At 39.1% G+C, this 22,864-nt stretch overlaps 1 protein-coding gene across 1 annotated transcript; it reads right to left on the reverse strand.

Moving 5' to 3' along the window:
• Positions 1-244: 244 nt before the first annotated feature.
• LOC143630167 (uncharacterized) lies at positions 245-1,565 on the reverse strand. The gene is made up of 2 exons (XM_077099248.1): positions 1,080-1,565; positions 245-304 (listed from the first exon to the last, which is right to left on the reverse strand). Exons 1-2 carry the CDS (start codon positions 1,563-1,565, stop codon positions 245-247), a joined length of 546 nt encoding a protein of 181 aa, XP_076955363.1.
• Between the last annotated feature and the right edge of the window lie 21,299 nt (positions 1,566-22,864).

A 22,864-nucleotide genomic window follows, 5' to 3' on the forward strand; every position in this document is an offset into this window, starting at 1 on the left:
CCCGGGTGATATCTTATTGCGCACTCGTAATCATTTAGAAGTTCAACCCAACGACGTTGTCGCATGTTTAACTCTTTTTGCTCAAAGATGTGCTGGAGACTCTTGTGATCAGTGTATATAGTGCATTTGGTGTCGTACAAGTAATGTCTCCAAATTTTCAAAGCGAAGATTACCGCACCCAACTCCAGATCATGGGTCGTATAATTTTTCTCATTAATTTTGAGCTGACGAGAAGCGTACGCGATCACTTTGTCTCTTTGCATAAGTACACAACCAAAACCTTGGATCGAAGCATCGCAATACACTACGAAATCATCCACTCCATCAAGTAATGATAAAATGGGCGCACTACAAAGTTTGGTTTTTAGTAGTTGAAAGGCGGACTCTTGAGGATCACTCCATTTGTAAGCTATTCCTTTTTGGGTCAGAGTCGTAAGAGGCTGAGCGATTTTTGAGAATCCCTCAATGAATCTACGATAGTAACCAACTAGACCAAGAAATTTTCGGACTTCGGTGGGGGTTTTTGGGGTTGCCCAATTTTTAATAGCTTCGACTTTAGCCTGATCGACATGTATTCCAGCCTCGTTTACTACATGTCCGAGGAAGTGGACTTCACGAATCCAAAAGTCGCACTTGGAGAATTTTGCATAGAGTTTCTCCTTTCTCAAGAGATCCAGAATGAGGTGCAAGTGTTCCTCATGCTCTTATTTATTTTTGGAATAGATGAGGATATTGTCTATGAAGACGATGACAAATTTATCAAGGTACGGTTTGCAGACTCGGTTCATGAGGTCCATAAAAACCGCGGGAGCATTAGTTAATCCGAACGGCATGACTAGAAAATCGTAATGGCCGTACCGAGTTCTGAAGGCGGTCTTTGAAACATCTTCATACCGAACTCTCAATTGGTGGTAGCCCGACCTTAGGTCGATTTTTGAATAGAAACAAGACCCTTGCAAATGATCAAACAAGTCGTCGATACGAGGAAGTGGATAACGATTCTTTATCGTCACCTTATTAAGTTCTCGGTAGTCGATACACATCCGAAAAGATTCATCCTTCTTCTTGACGAATAAGACTGGGACACCCCATGGAGATATGCTAGGTCGGATTAAACCCTTATCCAGAAGCTCTTGGAGCTGAACGGACAGTTCTTGTAGTTCGTTTGGTGCTAGTCGATACGGGGCTCGAGCAATGGGTGCCGCTCCGGGAGTTAAGTCAATGTGAAATTCAACCTGCCTAGGCGGGGGAAGACCAGGCAAGTCTTTGGGGAAGACATCGGTGAAGTCGCAAACGATTCGAATATCCTCAATTTTCTTTTCGTCGCTTTTCTTATCGGTGACAAGAGCCAATATGGCAGGATAACCCTTTTGCAGGTATTTCTGAGCTTTCATACAAAAGATGATGCTTATGACGGTATCACTCTTTTCGCCGTAGATGGATAGAGTTTCCCCTCCAGTGAGAGGAATGCGAATGATTTTCTCTTGGCAAAGGATTTCGGCTCGGTTTCTGGACAACCATTCCATTCCAACCACGGCATCGAAGCTGTCGAGTGGAACTGGCATGAGATCAATATCGAACGTATGACCATAGAGGTTGATTTTACACCCTTTTAGGATGTGGGAGATTTCGATTAGCTTACCATCTGCGAGTTCTACTTCATGTTTGGATTTTAACCCTGGTTCTCTGGGGGTTGTTGGTTGAATGAGCGATGGTTGTCAAACTTTCTTGGTTGTTGTTGCTGAGACTGGTGGGTGTTGGAATTTTTTGTTTTGAGTGCTATCCCACTTGCGTTTGTTATCCACAGTGGTCGAAGCATGTGCACCTTTGTTGGGTAGTGTTCCTTCTTGCACGGCCTGCTCAGTAAGTTTGTGTGCTAGTCGAATGGCCCGTTGAATTGTTCCGGGATTTGATGAAGTTACCATTCCTTGAATTTGTGGGGCCAGACCATGGATGTACCTTTCCACTCGTTTGTATGCAGGAGTCGCCATGTTCGGGCACAAAGTCGCGAACTCGTGAGAGCGACTAGTATAAGTCTCGATATCCGATCCCACCATTTTAAGGTTCCAGTATTCGGTTTCTAGTTTCTAAATTTCATCCCGAGGACAGTATTCTTCTCGCACCAACTCCTTAAAGTCGTTCCAAGGAGTAGCATTTGCCACTTCCAAACCTAACATATGAGTCTGGGAGTTCCACCACGTTAAAGCCGCATCTTCCAGTGTGCCACAGGCGAATTTGACCCAGTTTTCTTGAGGACAGTTACCCATAGAGAAAGCCGACTCGAGCTTTTCAAACCAACGGAGAAGGCTTACAGCACCAGTAGCTCCATTGAACATGTGAGGCTTACAGTCCAGAAAATTATTGAAGGTACACACCGGGGGATTAGCCGGTGGTTCACCTGAATCGGCAAGAGAACGATTAGATTTGGTTACACAACGCATAAAGAAAGTTTTCTAAGAGGACTAGCTAGATCTGCAACGTAAATATTCACCTCCAGGATGAGCAGCCTGATAAGCCGCCAGGGCTTCATTCACCCGATCGTTAATCAATGCAGTGAGTTGTGCCTGTGTCATGTGAATGCCATCGCGACCAGCTCTTCCCTCCATGATCTCCCTTCATCCACAATATACCAAAATGAGAAAAATATCCAAGATATATTTGTCATATAAGCATACATTTAGTAAATGAGTAAACGAACAACATCACAAATTTTGAATGACAATAATCCTAGATAAATAAGTTGTAATTCCGATCACAAAAAATTTAAAGTAAAATCATCAAAAGGTTCCAAATTCATAAGTTGTATGAGCCCAACACACTCATATTAGTTAAAATGAAAGAAACAAAATGAAAACACATTAGTTTGAACTCTCGGCAGCAGAAACATTAGACATCTCCTCTTCCTCTTCTTCCTCAACCTCGAAAGGTTCCTCCTCATCTTCAACGATATCTGGAGCTGGCGGCACAACTGCCGCAGCAGCAGCTACTGCCTCGGCCACCTCTGCTCTAGCTTCGGCCGCCTCCACACGAGCTGTTAGAGTAGCTAATTGATTTTGGTGCTCATGAACCAAGTTCACCAATTGGTTATGAAGTTGTTTTGATGTATCCAAGTCCTCAGTGAGCTTCTCAATTTGACGCCTAGCAACGACCTCCCTTTCAATTATGCAAGTTATTTCGTCGGCTGCCTCTCGCATGTGACGAAACTCACGATCAGTTCTTGCCACGAAAGCGGCAAAAGCCTGTTCGATAGAACAAGGTAAAGATGGCAGAGATGAATTTGTCGAGGTGGGGTTCAAGATAGGAGGAGGGGGAACATGTTCCAGATGCATGTAGTCAGCGATTAAATCCGGGTACCACTCCCAGTTATCGGGATTTCCAAGCACACGGACGTGGGTTGACCTTTCGTAGATCTTAGTGTCATTCACCGGTGCTAACTGTCGTTTCTTCATAGGCCTCGAGGTAGTAGAAGAGGTAGGGGTCTGACCACTAGGGGATGGCTGAGAAGGGGTTGTTGACATGCCTGTAACATAAGGTGTGTGTGAATGCTATGTATGAATGTATGCAATGCAAGCATGGATGAAAATCTATAAATGGGTTGACATGTTTGAAATATATTTTTTTTCTTTTTTTGTGTTTGCCTTGAAAACGGTTATAGTCTGGTTTCTCGAAAACGACCTAGTTCACTATAACCAATGGATTTGATACCAATCTGTCCCACCCTTAAATTTTCACTAGCGGGGTTTTACCGCGAGGCGCGTGACACACTAGGATCTTAACCATTCGTCATACCAAACCAACACAAATAAAATAATTAAAAAACGATCTAACTCTCGCCAAAGCACGAGTTTCAAAAAAAAAAAAACAAATAGTTCAAAGTCTTGCGGAAACGTAAAGGATAAACAGTTTTTAAAACAAGTAGCGCGTGCCCAAAACATGCACAACCCATAAGTCTTAAACGAAAATGAAATGAAGTTCATGCAATTAATAAAAACTCCAAGCAGCATGCTACGTGCTCCCTAGCACTACCTAGAGACCTGGGCAAGTATCAATACTCAAGTGTCAACACATGGTTGGTGAGTTCATAAGTTATAATAAAATAAAACAAGTATACTATGAAAGCAGATTTTTTGCATTTCGAATTTTTATCGGGGTAGCTAGCCCATTTACAAGCTACTAGACGGTTGAACCGAAGCTAACTGTATGTATGCCTTCTTACCAGGTCTATCACCGACACTGGCGTATAATAGTAAGGTAAATAAAACACTCGTTTTACGACATCACAGCCGTGCTAGCGCGACTAGCCCGAATGGGGTTTGTCAAACCCAGTAGTACTACTCAATATGACCCCGCGATCCCATCCTATCGGTTCAAAGTAATATAAGGACTTTCAGTGATATAAAAGCATCTAGTATTAACTTGTGATATAAATAAGAAATTACAAAAAACCGAAGTATGCCACTGCGTCTTCCACCAGAAAACCAGTATAAAAGCAAGTATGTGTTTTCTCCCCGAAAACATGTAAAAGAAAGATAGTTGGGGTTTTCTCCCCGAAAACATGTATTAAAGTGGTTTGGTTTTCTTCCCGAAAACATGTATGAAAAGTATGAACTCACCTTAAGTATGCAGAAGAAATTCCGCGAACAAGCTTAACGAAAGAAAGTGTGCCCGCCTAACCAATACCTAGTACAAGCGTTAAGCTATGAGGATGTGTTTAACAATACGACACTCTAAGACTCGCGTAACGACCCACACACACAAACATGGACTTGACCCGACGACTCGTTGGTGATTGACATTAATTTCGACTGTTTCCAGTTATTCTAACATGCATCCTAACTCACAACATCATCCGAACATAAAGCAGTTATCAATTATCACAAATCTGTTCAAGAATCTCCTGAGACAGATTCTCGCATGCGGAAACTAATTTATTTAACTAGACATCCCTTTAAAATAAATTCCATAAAAATTATCACAGAAGCACGTGTAAACCTGGTTTCTCAATATATTTATATTATATTTTTACTTTGTGTAAAACATTCACAAAAATCAGATCATCACAGAAGGTACAGATTTCAAATCAGCCTGCGCAACAAAAAGTATAAGTTTGGCTAGACCTCCAAACCAAACTAAATCAAGCAAGGACAATTGGGTTTACTTCCTGACTCAACGTAGAAACTTTCAGAAGTGGAATTAACACATTTGGCTTTGTCATAATTTAGTTATAACGTCGGGACTGTAGGGCAGAATCCCACCTTACCAGTCAGATTCTATGTCACACCCTCAAAATTCACTAACGGAGTTTTACCGTCAGAGGGTGTGAACTAACAGGATTGGAATCATTAGTTATAATCAAACCATAAAAACGTTTAAATGAAAATAAGTGCGGAAGCGTAATACCATAGAAACAATGTTACGTCACGCAGGACGATTTAAAACCAATGATAACAGTTAACAGTAAGTTTGCATAGTTAAAAGTTTATCAAGCAATGCATGTTCCTAAACCGCGCGCCCGCCTCGGCTACCTGAGAATAACATACTAAAAGTGTCAACACAAGGTTGGTGAGTTCACAAGTTATATAAAAATAAATCGTTTAGCGTTTGCGTTCAGCGTTTTGCGTTACAGCGTCACAGCGTTTTGCGTTACAGCGTTTTGCGTTACAGATAGTGTTATGTCAATTATATATCGATAGGTAGCTAGTCTATACAACAAGTATTACTAAGTGTTCGACACCGAAGCTGACTCGTTTATTAAGTGCCTTGTCACCAAGTCCTCCAGACCATGGTACGTGTTAGCCAAAATTACACCCGCTCGACCTCCAGTCGAGTTTAGCGTTGGGTGGGGTTTGTCAAACCCAGTAGTACTACTCAACAGTGACTCGCAATTCAAAATATTAACCGGTTCGATGTGTAGGACTTCAAATGTTTCGTTTGCCACTTAGCCTTTACAAGTGATATATAATTTATAACAAAATCTTAAATGCGTTGTGGAGTATGTTATCTCCCCCAAGTGAAAAGCATTTGAAAACAGTTTAAAGAGGGGAAAGTGAAACTCACTGTTTGGGAAGAAATTTCCAAATTAAATCACCAAGATGCGCGTCACAGAAAAACTCTCTCTAGCGTTCTAAAACAACAAAGAGATTTTTCTAAGTGTCGGAATATTATCGAGTCTCTAGACCCGGCACATAGTACCTATGCACATAACATGTTTCGTGTTTCGTTTGTGAATCGTGTGTGACTTTAACAAGTGTTTTTGTGACACATTACATGTGTAAGCAATCATATACGTGTCATGTATTCATAAAGTACATCACTATCAATTATTCCCCGTAAGAGCATTTTGGTCAACAAATAACAATTAACTAGCCATTATTCCCCATGAGGGCAATTTGGTCAAATCATGGCAATCAATTAGCAATTATTCCCCGCAAGGGTATTTTGGTCAAAACAAAACAATTATATAGCAAGTATCATGTTTCATGCATTTTTACACAACTCAGCAGCTAGTTTCACCGAGACAGAAATCCTACTAGAAAGATTGTACTATTTCACCGATCATAGCATCTCAATTAATTTACCAAAAATCATCACAGAAGCATATATGTCTTAGGTTTCCAGAACATATTTTATTATATTTTTATTCCACATAGTTTTTTCACAATCATCAAATCATTACAGAAAACTCATAACAGTCAAATTCATGCGCAACAGAATTTTATTTGTAATTCCCGTTAAACGAAAACTCCAATAAATGCAAGACCACTTGGGTTAGGTTCCTAACTTAATATGTCAACTTCCAGAAGTGGAACCAACCCAATTGGTCTCGTAGTTCATGAGATATAACATTTACAAAACAACCTAACAGCAGGTCTAACAGCTCAGCTTTGCACAACGTTTTTGTAAAATCATAAAAGTGAACTTCTACTTGTCCAAAAATTACAAATTTATACTTTATAGAAACTAGACTCAACCTAGTTTACTGTAGTACCAATAATCTCAACCAATTTTCACGTTTACACTTCGTTACAGTCACTTAAACATCATATACACATTCTGTCCAGGAACTGTATGCATCCAAACTCAATATATTAACAACCTATGAACTATCATGCGTTCATATAACACTCTAGACTCCACAAACACCATCCATGCACATCAATTACCCATTACATACATGATTAAGGTTTTTGTTTGAACTCAAATCATAGACACAACCATCAACATGTAACAACATCCAAACTAGTTATCAAATCATCAATTAATCAACAACAATCATATTAACTACATATACATATAGAATCGGCAGCTAGGGTTTACAATTAACCCAACAAACATCAAAATCAAGTAATAAGAATGTATAGGATAATCAATTATACCTTCCTAGCACCTAATTCTTCAATCAAAAGCTTGAATTGGTGGTTGTATGTGTGTGTGAGGGTGACGGCAGCCAAGGAGAACCAAGAGGGTGGCTGATCGGTTTTGAGTGGGGAGGAAAAGAAAAAAGTTAGGGTTTAGTTTATTGTTATTATTTATAGAATACTATGTTACACTTTGGCCCCTCCACTTCTAAGTATTACTTTTCTAGCCTAACTAACTTGTTTACATCTTGAGTTAACGTTTATAATCATGTTATCACATAACACATAAGTCTAACACATAAGTCTAACATAATTACTGTTTTGACGTTTTTCGTTTATTCATCAATCGTTTGCGTCAACTCGTTTGCGTTTCGGTGCAAATCCCGAAAGACTACACATGTAGTAAGTGTTAAGCGTCAATTAAACCCTAGTTTAAATGTAATGAAGTGTGTGTTATAGATTCAGTGATCTTAAGTTTTGAATTGACGGAATTGAGTTAACGGAGTTAACCTGAAATTGACGATTGTCACATCATTCCCATGTTAAAGAATTTTCGTCCCGAAAATTTGAGTCAAGTCGTGATGAGTGTCTGAAAAAGTAAGAAAAATTTTCAGTTTGTCATATCATCCCCTAGTAGAAAGAAATTTCGTCCCGAAATTTAATTCATACCTCCGGTGATGTCTGACGGTTTGCCGGGTTTCGCGGTTTTCTGTGTTTGGTTAGCCCTTCAAAAAGGTGAGGATACTTTTTCATCATTTGATCCTCGCGTTCCCACGTGAACTCCGGTCCACGTCTCGAGTTCCATCGAACCCTAACGATTGGAATCTTGCTGTGCTTGAGTGTTTGGGTTTCCCAATCCAAAACTTCGACTGGTTCTTCAATGAAGCGTAGCTGTTCATCAACTTGCAGTTCCTCCAAAGGGACTACTTGGGTTTCATCAGACAGGCATTTCTTCAAATTGGACACATGGAATACATTGTGTACGCCACAGAGTTCCGTTGGCAGGTCCAGTCGGTACGCCACCGGACCAATGCGCCCAGTTATCCAGTACGGACCAACATATCGTGGATTGAGTTTGTTTTGCTTCCCAAAGCGAACCACACCTTTCCAAGGTGAGACTTTGAGTAACACTCGATCGTTCACTTGAAATTCGAGGGGTTTTCGGCGCTTGTCGGCGTAACTCTTTTGGCGATCTCGTGCTGCTGCCATGCGATTTCGGATTTGAACAATCTTTTCCGAAGTTTCGAGTACCAGTTCCGGACCAGTGATTTGGCTGTCACCCACCTCTGCCCAGCAGAGTGGTGATCGAAACTTCCGTCCGTACAGCGCTTCAAACGGCGCTACTTTAATACTTGCGTGGTAGCTGTTATTATACGAAAACTCTACCAAAGGTAAGTGAGGTTCCCAACTTTTTCCGAAATCCAACACGCATGCACGCAACATGTCCTCCAGGGTCTGAATAGTTCGTTCACTTTGCCCATCCGTCTGAGGATGGTATGCTGTGCTCATATCAAGATGGGTGCCTAGTGCGCTTTGCAACGACTTCCAAAAGTGCGAAGTGAAACGAGAATCTCGATCGGAAATGATCGAGACAGGCACTCCGTGTCTAGACACTACTTCCTTCATGTAGACGCGAGTCAGTCTTTCCATTTTGTCCGTTTCTTTAATTGCTAGGAAGTGTGCAGACTTAGTCAACCGGTCAACGATCACCCAGATGGTATCGCATCCCGTCGGTGTCTTTGGTAAACCCGTGATAAAATCCATTGAGATATGTTCCCATTTCCACATTGGGAGTTCCGGTTGTTGTAGTAGACCAGATGGTTTCTAGTATTCTATCTTGACTCTGGCACAAGTCAAGCATTTGCTCACGTAGGTGGCAATGTTGGCTTTCATGTTCGGCCACCAGTAAAGTGCCTTTAAATCATGATACATTTTATCTGAGCCAGGGTGGATAGAATATCGGGATTTGTGAGCTTCGTCCATCACTAGAGTTCTCAACCCTCCGTATCGTGGAACCCAAATCCGGTTCTCAAAATATCGAACCCCGTCCGATCTGGTTTCAAGTTGTTTGTTCATGCCCCGCATGAGTTCCGATGGAAGATTGTCATCTTTCAAAGCTTCAAGTTGCGCATCGCGAATCTGATCGGGCAAGTTGGCATGAATCGTGAGTTGCAATGCTCGCACTCGTCTGGGTTTATCTGTTTCTTTTCTGCTGAGGGCGTCGGCCACTACATTGGCCTTGCCAGGGTGGTACTTGATGGCACAATCGTAATCTTTGAGCAGCTCGACCCAACGGCGCTGTCGCATGTTCAGCTCCTTCTGATCGTAGATATGTTGGAGACTCTTGTGGTCGGTGTAAATGGTAAACTTGGTACCGTACAAGTAATGCCTCCATATCTTAAGAGCAAACACCACAGCTCCAAGTTCCAAATCATGGGTCGTGTAGTTCTTCTCGTGAACCCGTAGTTGTCGGGAGGCGTAGGCTATAACCTTCTCGAGTTGCATCAGCACACAACCGAGACCTTGTATAGATGCGTCACAGTGTACCTCAAAATTTTCTGTTCCCTCGGGGAGGGCTAGAATAGGGGCGCTACAAAGTTTGGTTTTCAACAGTTGAAAAGCGGATTCTTGCGCGTCACCCCAGTTGTACTTAGTGCCTTTGTGAGTCAAAGCGGTGAGGGGTTGAGCAATCTTTGAAAATCCCTCGATGAAACGCCGGTAGTAGCCGGCCTGTCCCAGGAATTGCCGCACCTCAGTCGGAGTCTTAGGTGCTTCCCAGTTTTTGATGGCCTCTACCTTACCGGGATCGACATGGATACCATTCTCGTTGATCACATGTCCTAAAAAGTGAACCTCGCGAAGCCAAAATTCACATTTCGAGAGTTTAGCATACAGTTGTTCCTTCTTCAGCAATTCCAGAATTACCCTTAAGTGTTTTTCGTGGTCAGCTTCGTTCTTGGAATAGACGAGTATATCATCGATGAAAACAATCACAAACTTGTCGAGGTACGCCTTGCATACTCGATTCATGAGATCCATAAATACGGCTGGTGCGTTGGTTAGTCCAAAAGGCATAACTGAAAACTCGTAGTAACCATACCGTGTTCTGAAAGCCGTCTTTGAAATATCTTCTTCGCGCACTCTTAGTTGGTGGTAACCGGATCGCAGATCGATCTTCGAGTAGTAACTCGATCCTTGAAGCTGGTCAAACAAATCATCTATTCGGGGTAAAGGATAACGGTTCTTGACCGTCACCTTGTTCAACTCCCGGTAGTCGATACACATGCGGAAGGTCCCGTCCTTCTTTCGGACAAATAAGACAGGGGCTCCCCATGGTGATGAGCTAGGTTGGATAAAACCCTTATCCAACAAATCTTGCAACTGAGTGGACAGTTCTTGAAGCTCAGCCGGTGCGAGCCGATACGGGGCTCGTGCTATGGGTGCTGCACCGGGTGTCAACTCGATTTGGAATTCGACTTGACGAATAGGAGGGAGTCCAGGCAAATCCTCCGGGAAAACCTCCGGATAATCTCGCACAATCGGTATATCTTCAATTCGCTTCTCCTCCGCGGGTTTCTCAACAATCTGCGCCAAAATTTCCGGATGACCCTTTCGTAGATACTTCTGCGCCTTCATAAGGGTAATGACGCTGTGGTCATGCCGCTCCTCTCACCTCGGACCGAAATGATCTCGCCGGGAGGGGTAGAAATGTGAACTATCTTGTCGTGACATATAATCTCCGCTCGATTCTCGGATAACCAGTCCATGCCGACCACGACATCGAAACTACTAAGCGTAAAAGGAATAAGGTCAATATCAAAGACATGACCTGACAGTTTTAACTTACATCCCGCAAGTACATGAGTCGTTGCTATAGTCTTACCGTCAGCTAATTCAACAGGAAACTTAGCATCTAACGGAGTTGGAGTTAAGTCTAAGAGTTGACTAAAGGCTTTCGACACAAAACTCCTATCAGCTCCAGTGTCAAACAATACAGAAGCAAAACAATCGTTTACAGGGAACTTACCAGTCACCACGTGCGGATCATTGCGGGCTTGACCTGACCCAATTACAAACGCTCTTCCCTTGCCATTGCTTCCACCATTACTGCCACTTCCATTACCCCCATTGTTGTCGTTCTGTTTCAGCTTGGGACAATCTTTCCTGAAATGACCTTCCTGCCCACATTCGTAACATCCTTTCGTCGTCGTAGGTGGTTTAGGAGCACCCGTTGCCGCAAGGTCTCCTCTACACTCCTTCGCCTGGTGACCCATCTTTCCGCATCTCTGACACTTGACACGGTTACACGGGCCAACATGATGATAGTTGCACCTATTGCACTTCGGATTTTTCCCAGCATATCCGCTCGAACCCTGCCCGCTACCGTTGTTATTGTTGTTGTGACTCTGAGTGTTAAAGCTCCGAGCGAATTCGGGCTTACGGTAGTGTTGTTGTGGTGGGAGGTTCGAGGATGAGGATCTGGTGTTGTCAAACTTCCTCTTTCCGCTGCTCGGGTTGCTGTTGCTGTGGTTGTCATTATTTGGGTTGTCACGGGCTTTAGTAGTTGAACCCCTAGGTGGTAACGCACCTTGGGTCACAGCCGGATCCGTCAGTTTGTGAGCTAAACGGATCGCTTGTTGAATCGTGGCTGGTCTGGAAGACCTCACCATGCCCTGAATCTGCGGTGCTAACCCATCAATGTACATTTCAATCCTCTTACTCGACGGATCCACCATCCACGGACACATCACAGCCAACTCGTGAGAACGAGTAGTGTAGGCTTCAATTTCCGAGCCCACCATCTTCAGTGACCAGAATTCTGACTCTAACTTTGAAATCTCTTCTCTCGGACAGTACTCCTCTCGCATCATGCTTTTGAACTCCTCCCAGTTCATCGCATTAGCCAGTTCCAATCCAAGGATCTGCACATTTGTACATCGTCTGTGGACACCTCTGAGTGTGCCTCCGGCCCAGCCGGTTCTTCCTCCGGTTCCTCTTCGGGTTCCTCCTCGGGATCTTCCTCGGGATCTTCTTCAGGCTCCTCTTCGGAATCTTCTTCAGGTTCGGCCTCAGGCTCCGCCTCAGGCTCGGCTGCGTTATGAGCAAGTTGCATTTGTAAGACATCGCAACGCTCTAGAGCTATCTCGGTTCGGGTCCTTGCTACCTGGAGTTGCTCTTGCAAGTCTGTCATCTCGGCTTGCATCTTCCTCATAATCTTCATCTGTTGATCACTAGCCTCTTGCATTTCCTTCATTGCCGCTGCCATGCGGGCAATCTCCTCCTTAGTCTCGGTTCCGTCTTTCAACAGTCCGGAAACGTTGGCTCTCGTATAGCGCATGTAACCCACGTCACGCTCCAAGCATGAAACAACAGCTGCGAGAACTCGCTCTACAGGTTCGGTTATGGGTGGTAGGGTGTTGGGATAAGCAGGATGGTTCGGGTGAGGCAACGGGGGAACTTGTTCGCGATAGACCATACGTCTGATCATGTTAGGGTACCATTCCCAGCTAACGTCGTTTTCGTATATGCCTCCGGATAGGCGGTATTTCTTCGGTGCGGGAGCTTCGAGTTCCGGGACTACTCGGGGTGGCAATGCGGTGGGTAACTGTGGTTCCTTCCCATGAGCGTGCGTCAACGAATCGGATGATGATGAGGGTGGCGTCGACATTCCTACAGGTAAGCCGTGTATGCGCGCGCGTATGAGTGAAAGAGGTAAAGAGATAAGATTACAAGACTACACAAATCTATGTAGTGCGTATCATTATAACTAATGGGTCGTCGCGGTTATAGTCTAGTATGCATGCAGCTTCTAGTTCGCTATAACCAATGGCTCTGATACCAATAGCGTTTTGCGTTACAGCGTTTTGCGTTTTGCGTTATAGCGTTTTGCGTTACAGCGTTTTGCGTTACAGATAGTGTTATGTCAATTATATATCGATAGGTAGCTAGTCTATACAACAAGTATTACTAAGTGTTCGACACCGAAGCTGACTCGTTTATTAAGTGCCTTGTCACCAGGTCCTCCAGACCATGGTACGTGTTAGCCAAAATTACACCCGCTCGACCTCCAGTCGAGTTTAGCGTTGGGTGGGGTTTGTCAAACCCAGTAGTACTACTCAACAGTGACTCGCTATTCAAAATATTAACCGGTTCGATGTGTAGGACTTCAAATGTTTCGTTTGCCACTTAGCCTTTACAAGTGATATATAATTTATAACAAAATCTTAAATGCGTTGTGGAGTATGTTATCTCCCCCAAGTGAAAAGCGTTTGAAAACAGTTTAAAGAGGGGAAAGTGAAACTCACTGTTTGCGAAGAAATTCCCAAATTAAATCACCAAGTTGCGCGTCACAGAAAAAATCTCTGGCGTTCTAAAACAACAAAGAGATTTTTCTAAGTGTCGGAATATTATCGAGTCTCTAGACCCGGCACATAATACCTATGCACATAACATGTTTCGTGTTTCGTTTGTGAATCGTGTGTGACTTTAACAAGTGTTTTTGTGACACATTACATGTGTAAGCAATCATATACGTGTCATGTATTCATAAAGTACATCACTATCAATTATTCCCCGTAAGGGCATTTTGGTCAACAAATAACAATTAACTAGCCATTATTCCCCATGAGGGCAATTTGGTCAAATCATGGCAATCAATTAGCAATTATTCCCCGCAAGGGTATTTTGGTCAAAACAAAACAATTATATAGCAAGTATCATGTTTCATGCATTTTTACACAACTCAGCAGCTAGTTTCACCGAGACAGAAATCCTACTAGAAATATTGTACTATTTCACCGATCATAGCATCTCAATTAATTTACCAAATATCATCACAGAAGCATATATGTCTTAGGTTTCCAGAACATATTTTATTATATTTTTATTCCACATAGTTTTCTCACAATCATCAAATCATTACAGCAAACTCATAACAGTCAAATTCATGCGCAACAGAATGTTATTTGCAATTCCCGTTAAACGAAAAATCCAATAAATGCAAGACTACTTGGGTTAGGTTCCTAACTCAATAAGTCAACTTCCAGAAGTGGAACCAACCCAATTGGTCTCGTAGTTCATGAGATATAACATTTACAAAACAACCTAACAGCAGGTCTAACAGCTCAGCTTTGCACAACGTTTTTGTAAAATCATAAAATTTAACTTCTACTTGTCCAAAAATTACAAATTTATATTTTATAGAAACTAGACTCAACCTAGTTTACTGTAGTACCAATAATCTCAACCAATTTTCACGTTTACAGTTCGTTACAGTCACTTAAACATCATATACACATTCTGTCCAGGAACTGTTTGCATCCAAACTCAATATATTAACAACCTATGAACTATCATGCATTCATATAACACTCTAGACTCCACAAATACCATCCATGCACATCAATTACCCATTACATACATGATTAGGGTTTTTGTTTGAACTCAAATCATAGACACAACCATCAACATGTAACAACATCCAAACTAGTTATCAAATCATCAATTAATCAACAACAATCATATTAACTACATATACATATAGAATCGGCAGCTAGGGTTTACAATTAACCCAACAAACATCAAAATCAAGTAATAAGAATGTATAGGATAATCAATTATACCTTCCTAGCACCTAATTCTTCAATCAAAAGCTTGAATTGGTGGTTGTATGTGTGTGTGAGGGTGACGGCAGCCAAGGAGAACCAAGAGGGTGGCTGATCGGTTTTGAGTGGGGAGGAAAAGAAATAAGTTAGGGTTTAGTTTATTGTTATTATTTATAGAATACTATGTTACACTTTGGCCCCTCCACTTCTAAGTATTACTTTTCTAGCCTAACTAACTTGTTTACATCTTGAGTTAACGTTTATAATCATGTTATCACATAACACATAAGTCAAACACATAATTATCACATAATTACTGTTTTGATGTTTTTCGTTTATTCATCAATCGTTTGCGTCAACTCGTTTGCGTTTCGGTGCAAATCCCGAAAGACTACACATGTAGTAAGTGTTAAGCGTCATTTAAACCCTAGTTTAAATGTAATGAAGTGTGTGTTATAGATTCAGTGATCTTAAGTTTTGAATTGACGGAATTGAGTTAACGGAGTTAACCTGAAATTGACGATTGTCACATCATTCCCATGTTAAAGAATTTTAGTCCCGAAAATTTGAGTCAAGTCGTGATGAGTGTCTGAAAAAGTAAGAAAAATTTTCAGTTTGTCATATTCGACATATGGTTTTGTAAAATCATAAAAACTATCAAGAACTCATCCAAAAATTACAAACTATAACATTTTGAAAACTAGACTTCAAGTAGAACGTCATGAAATCAAGAATCGATCAAAACTAAGCATTATTCATCAAGTTACATTTAAAACAATAAGAGAGTAAAATTTCATCCAGAATCTGATCTAACATAAACCCTAAATAAATCATGTTTCCATCGATTCTAACGTTGTAAATCATTAATCACCAATCCTACATGTCATGTAACAGGTATATCACAGATATTTTTCACACCATGTTTCGTTTAACATCACAAGAACACGTAATGAATCAAGAAGGCAACGATTTAGAGGTGGTTACTTACAACTCGCGACTACTTCTATAATACACGTACCCTAGCACCTCCTATGCACCCAAAGCTTCCAAGACGACCCAAGAGAAAGAGCTCTAGGGTTTTCTTTGAACGGTAGTAAATAATTATGTGATCTAGGTTTTTAGGAAGTTTTCTTTTTAAATAACATGTATGGGATAAGATCATAATCTGCATATGTTATTATTATTATTATTATTATTATTATTATTATTATCTAAATAACCAAGTATACACATGTAAAGAAACTTATCAAGTAACGCATATATAATCGTTTATAATGTAACCGCTTTCGGGTTCGACATTTATCACCAACTCGTACGGATGGACTCGTGTGTGTGTGTCTCGTTACCGACTCGTGAAATGTTATGCATGAACGTCTAGAATTGTGGAGCATGTGTTAACGAAATTAACCTGAAAAATGCGAGGTGTCACAAATTATATAAATTCCATAGACTTTTTTTTGAGTTAGTTTTTCGTTAAATATTGTTCATGACTGGCTCGTATTTGAATTTTGTTAATTTCAAGAGACAATGAGCTATGATTATAAAATGGCTATCAAAAATATGTGTGGTTTATTTTAAGCATGCATTTTGACCTTTAAACATAATTATAAATTGATCAAATATAAAATATAAACCCCCATCTAACTAAACACGTAAAATTCATTAATAATAATAATAAGGAATCTTTAGAATAAAAAAATAATTCTAAAATAAATTAAAATCCTATACAATCAATTCTATTTAATGATTACTAATTTCTATTAATTAATTCATATTATTCTACATTTATTATTACGTAAGTATTTTAGTTTAATTGACATTAATCATTATTTTAATATATAGGCTTAATTATCAGAATTGTCTATTAAATCAAATATTCGGAGATTCAAAATACTATACAACATAATAAAATATATTGTATATCTTAAACTAAAAATCTTATATTTTTGTTTGTCTATTATTATTATCTTATATTATACAGGAATATTATATTATCCCTTCTTTAGTAAACATCATTTTAATAAAGAAATATAGTATATACATAGACTTAATTAATTGTATCATATCTTGTATAATAAACATCCTTTGAAGTTAGCTTATACATTTATTTTTAATTAGTTGAGTCAATTAATATTTTAAAATTTCATATCTCGTCTCTAGTAAAAATTATTTTAATATATAGGCTTAGTTAGTATACATTATTTTTTTTATATAGCTAAACAAAGTTATATTCTAGGCTTAATTATTTATGTTATTGTTAATTGAGTCTAATTTTAGATGTATGGGAATTAACAATTCATATCAGTTACCAAAATTCATTTAATTGATATGATTAATTATATTAATGGTAATAAATATCAATTACTAACTTATTCTTGTACATTACTAATTTTATGCTCTAGCTTGAAATATGGTGTAGATTTAAACATATCAATTTTAATTATATTGTAACTAATCGTGTTTAAAACACTATATCACTTAACCTAACTAAAACACGTATTATAAGAATATTTATAAATGCTTAAATACATTAATTAATTAAGAATAATAATTTATTGGTTACCTTAATTAAAACACGGTAATTAAAAATTTATAATAAAGACATATTAAATTGGTCAAATATATTAAAGATTCTAATGTACGTGAGCACCGGATTTTTAACTGTATAACTTATTTTTTGTAAACTTCATATAAGTGGTCAAGGATTCGAATTTCAAAATGGTTCAAATAAATAATTTTTATTATTCACTTAAAGAATTTATTTGAAACTGACATTAAATTCACAATAACTTGAAATATTTATAAGAAACTAATATCATTTTATTTAATGCATGAATATTGAATAATTATGAAATGAGTTTATATTTATGGATGGTATTCAAAAAAATAAAAAGGATTGAAAAAAAATTAGTCAAATTAGAAATGAGAATTATGTTTAAATATGTAAATTTTATTTAAACCTATTCAATATAAATGGTCAAATTGAGTCAAATTGTTAATTTATTCAAATTGTTGTTATATAAACCTATTCAATATAATCAAATATTTAAATGTTATTTAAACATATTCAATATAATTGGACTTTGACCAACAACAATATAAGATTGATTATCTTAATATATATAATTTAATGTATTATAGAATAATCAACTAAATTTCATTTTGGGATCATATAATAATCAATTGAATTACATAAATTGTGAAAAATAAATAAATACATGAATACTAACATAAATATAAATCAATATTAAACAAAAATAAAAGACATCTTATCAAACAATTCTCAATACATGAAATTAGCTATACCAAGTTGGGGACAATAACCTGAAATTATAAAATTAAATATTAATTTTAATATCACATAATAAATAATTACAAATTATGGAAGATTTGAATCATGTGAAAAAATATAAAATTGATGTTATAACTTACAACCGGAAAATTTGAATCGCGTTACCGAGAAAACGAAATAGTGAAGATCTCCATTGAATCATCGATTTTGATATATAACCTAAAAAGATTATAAGAAAAAAATCATATAATTATTAATATAAATACAAACAAAAACGGAAAATTATCAGTTTAATCTTGGATTTTGATATAGAATCTAAAGATATTATAACAAAGTAATATAAAAATTAATATAATGTAAGGCCCCGTTACCGGTGCCCTACATTTGGTGTTGGATTTACTCATAAACACAACTATACAAATAAGAGTTTATTAAATCTTTCGCGGAATATAAAACTTTAACCGTTTATTACAAAACCTTTAATCTTTTCTTTAAAACTATAACATAAATTATCAAATTAAAACATCATTTCTTCCATCTTTAAATGTCAGTCGTTCGATCCTGTAAGGCCCCGTTACCGGTAACCCTACTTTCGTGTTGGATTTACTCATAAACACAGTTCTAAATATCAGAGTTAATTAAAACTTTACGCGGAATATAAAACTTTCACAAAACATTACATATCAATTCATAATCGTGTCTTAAAACATTCCTCTTGTCTTTCAAAATCAAAACATAACTTATAAAACATATCAGATCTTCAGATGCCAGGCTTTAGTCTTCTGCCACGTGTCCTCCACTCAAGCCAGCTGTCTCAACCTACTCACCTGCGTGCATACTAAAAGTCAGCTACGCTGAGTGAGTTCTAGTTAATCATACAATACCATACAATACCTTATTACATACATACGTACTTAACCTCATAACTTTCTTTCATACACACATAAGTACTCATACCTTCATTCTTACTTACATACTTTCTTTCTTACTTACATACTTTCTTTTCATTCATAATCATACGTTTTAAAGAGCCTTTCGCCCTATAACCTCACAGATATTATAAGGGTCTGGTCCCTAACATCACAGATATTATAAGGGTCTGGTCCCTAACATCACAGATATTATGAGGGTCTGGTCCCTAACATCACAGATATTATGAGGGTCTGGTCCCTAACATCACAGATATTATTAGGGTCTGGTCCCTAACATCACAGATATTATTAGGGTCTAGTCCCTTGTTTTCGAATATTAGTAGGGTTCGATTCCCTCTTCGTTACCATACAACCATACATCATACCTCGAGTATTATTAGGGCTCGGTACCCTTTTCGTAACCATACAACCATACAACCGTCATTTCCTTCTTTTATTAACTTTATTACGTTCATACACATAAACATACATATCATACTTGCCATATTTATAACGTTACAACCTGACAGTACGTGCAATATCCGAAGATCGTTCACGTACCATCAAGCAATCGTTCATACATATCATACTTACCATATTTATAACGTTACAACCTGACAGTACGTGCAATATCCGAAGATCGTTCACGAACCATCAAGCAATCATTCATACATATCACATATATCACATATGGCTTTATAACGTTACAACCTGACAGTACGTGCAATATCCGAAGATCGTTCACGAACCGTCAAGCAATCATTCATACATATCACATATATCACATATAGCATACACTTATCACTTAGGATAAATGTATTAACAACACATCAAGTATGCACACAGCCCCGAAAACATAACAAGGAATGGGGCTAGAAACTCACCTGGATCCTGTTACGCTCGCCGTTGATCGTAATTCCTTTCTTTAACTGGGCTCGGCTAACTGTATAATATTTACACATATCAATTAACTACTACTACTCGTTTTGTATTTCTATCTATATATGACCCACAACGAACGGGGGTCCGGGGGCAGCGCCCCTGGCAGCGGGGTTCTAGGGGCGGCAGCCCCTAGCGGGGTCCAAGGGGCAGAGCCCCTGGCTGGGGTTAAGCTGCCAGGTCAGCTTGGAAAAATTTTATTTTCGATAACTGCCTTAACACATTTTCCATTAGGTTTTTAATTTATTTTCTAAGCGAACTTCACTTTAGGCGAAGTTAAACCGTAGGCGAACTTGGCTTCAGGCGAAGTTAAACCTTAGGCGAACTTGGCTTCAGGCGAAGTTAAACCTTAGGCGAACTTGGCTTTTAGGCGAAGTTAAACCTCAGGCGAACTTGGCTTTTAGGCGAAGTTAAACCTCAGGCGAACTTGGCTTTTAGGCGAAGTTAAACCTCAGGCGAACTTGGCTTTTAGGCGAAGTTAAACCTTAGGCGAAGTTACCATTTCAGCGAAGTTGCCATCAGGCGAACTTGGCTTCAGGCGAACTTATCATCAGGCGAACTTGGCTTGCAGGCGAAGTTCATCAGGCGAACTTAGCTTGCAGGCGAAGTTCATCGCTTGAAGGCGAAGTTGCCCAGATGAAGGCGAAGTTGTCGCGCTGCAGATCTGTTTGCCCATAACTCCTTCGTTTCTTAGCCAAATAACTCGATTTTGGTACCCACGGAATCGTATGATCGGCGCCTACAAATCCCAACCATCAAATCGGCCTAAAATCGACGTTTTAGGGGTCCGATTTGGGCAGTTGTGTTTCGGGTCCGATTAACCCGTCAAATCCTAACCATTTTCAGTAATATTAGCTTTGCGGGATTAGTTCTTACCTTTCCAACTCAGATCTACCAGCAAAATCTCGGGTCTCGACTTCGGATCTCGGTCGGTTATGTGTGTGTTTTTGAGTGTGTAAAAGAGAAAGATGGAAATAAAATGATATCTTGGGCTTGGGATGGGTATTTATAAGCCCACGGACCCAAGGCCCATTCTTATTTAACCCATCTTACGTAATCTAAGCCCATGACCCGTTCCTTACTCGACATTAAATAACTAAAACGTGAAATCACTAAACATAACTTTCTTTTATTTAACATATAAATTTTAGGATGTTACAGATCCATGCCATGTGCCAACCTCATGCTAGCTCCTTAATCATATTCACCTGCGTGTATACTAAAAGTCAGCTATGCTGAGTGAGTTCTAGTTAATCAGGCGACATACACATATCTCACATACATATATATATCTTAACCTTGTATTAATATCCATAAGAGGACGTCACATAATATATATTAAAAGAACTATTACTATTACCCTACTATTTATATTCTCCATAGAAGGACATCCTATATACTTCCATAGAAGGAACACTATGCTTTCTATTAAAGGAACACTATGCTTTCCATTAAAGGAACACTCTATATATTATCCGTAGAGGGAACTCTATATATAAGTTATCATTTAATATCCATATAAGGAGACAATCATCGCTATTCTTGGCAATACATGCAATATCCGAAGATCGTTCACGTATCGACAAGTAATCATCCCTGCATTACATACAATATCCATATCTTTATTTATAACCTAAGGGTACATGCAATATCCAAAGATCGTTCACGAACCGACAAGCAATCAATCGTATCTAACACAAATATCATACATGGCATACACTTACCATTTAAGTTAAGTGTATTAACTGTCACGTCGAGTATGCACACAGCCCCAAAAACATAACAAGGAAGTGGGGCTAAAAACTCACCTAAACTCGGTTACTTCTTCCGTTAATGGATACTCCTTTCTTTGGCTGTGCACGGCTAGCTGTATAACAATTATGCGTATTGATTACTATCACATTTCATATCGTGTTTCTAGTTAAACTATTACCCTTAACGAACGGGGGTTCGGGGGCAGCGCCCCTGACAGCGGGGTTCTAGGGGCGGCAGCCCCTAGCGGGGTCCAAGGGGCAGAGCCCCTGGCTGGGGTCGAGCTGCCAGGTCAGCTTGGAAAAATTTTATTTAATTCGCCGACTTGTTTGCTATAACGAATTAAGCCTAATTCGTTATCCTTTTATCCTGATTCGTTATTCTGATTCGTTACCATATCATACTCTGATTCGTCCTCTGATTCGTTATCTGAACTTAGTGAATTGGTGAGTAACGAATTGCCTAATTCGTTATCGCGATCTGATTCGTTATCATGACTCGGTTCGTTATTATGACCTGGTTCGTTATCTTATCATGGCGAACGGGCATATAACGAAGGAGAGGTGCTAATTCGTTATGAAGACACACGAATATCTCCCATTCGTTATGACTATAACGAATTACCAATGATTCGTTCAATCCTAACGAATCCACATCAGTCTTATCTGAATCTTTGACCTCAAGAGTCAAAGTCAAAATCAATAAGAACAACAAACAGTCAACTCGCACCAGATCTGCAATAAACCTTCGTTTCTCAACGAAACAACACGATTTTGGTATCATTGGATTCGTCTAACCAGCGCCTACAAACCCTAACCGTTTATTCGTCCAAATCATCGTGTTTATAGGGTGCGATTTTGACATATACCTACGGGTTTTTCATTCTAAAAATTAACCTAGCAAACTGTAATCGATTTCAGTAAGTTTAGCTTTGTTGGATTCGTTTTTACCATATTAACAAAGATCTATGATTTCCCAACCAAACCGAACCTATATGAATGATTTCTA

The sequence above is a fragment of the Bidens hawaiensis genome, unplaced genomic scaffold (genome assembly GCF_021521415.1).
Source record: "Bidens hawaiensis isolate Kalapana, Puna unplaced genomic scaffold, B.hawaiensis_p1.1 tig00005587_1, whole genome shotgun sequence".
Taxonomy (NCBI): Eukaryota; Viridiplantae; Streptophyta; class Magnoliopsida; order Asterales; family Asteraceae; genus Bidens; species Bidens hawaiensis.

Excerpts from the sequence above, each read along its gene's own strand:
- LOC143630167 (XM_077099248.1), bottom strand. The coding sequence starts at position 1,565 with ATGCCAGTTCCACTCGACAGCTTCGATGCCGTGGTTGGAATGGAATGG. Across the intron at positions 305-1,079 it reads TATCTCCATGGGGTGTCCCA|TGTATTGCGATGCTTCGATC; the intron begins GTCTTATTCGTC and ends ATGATTTCGTAG.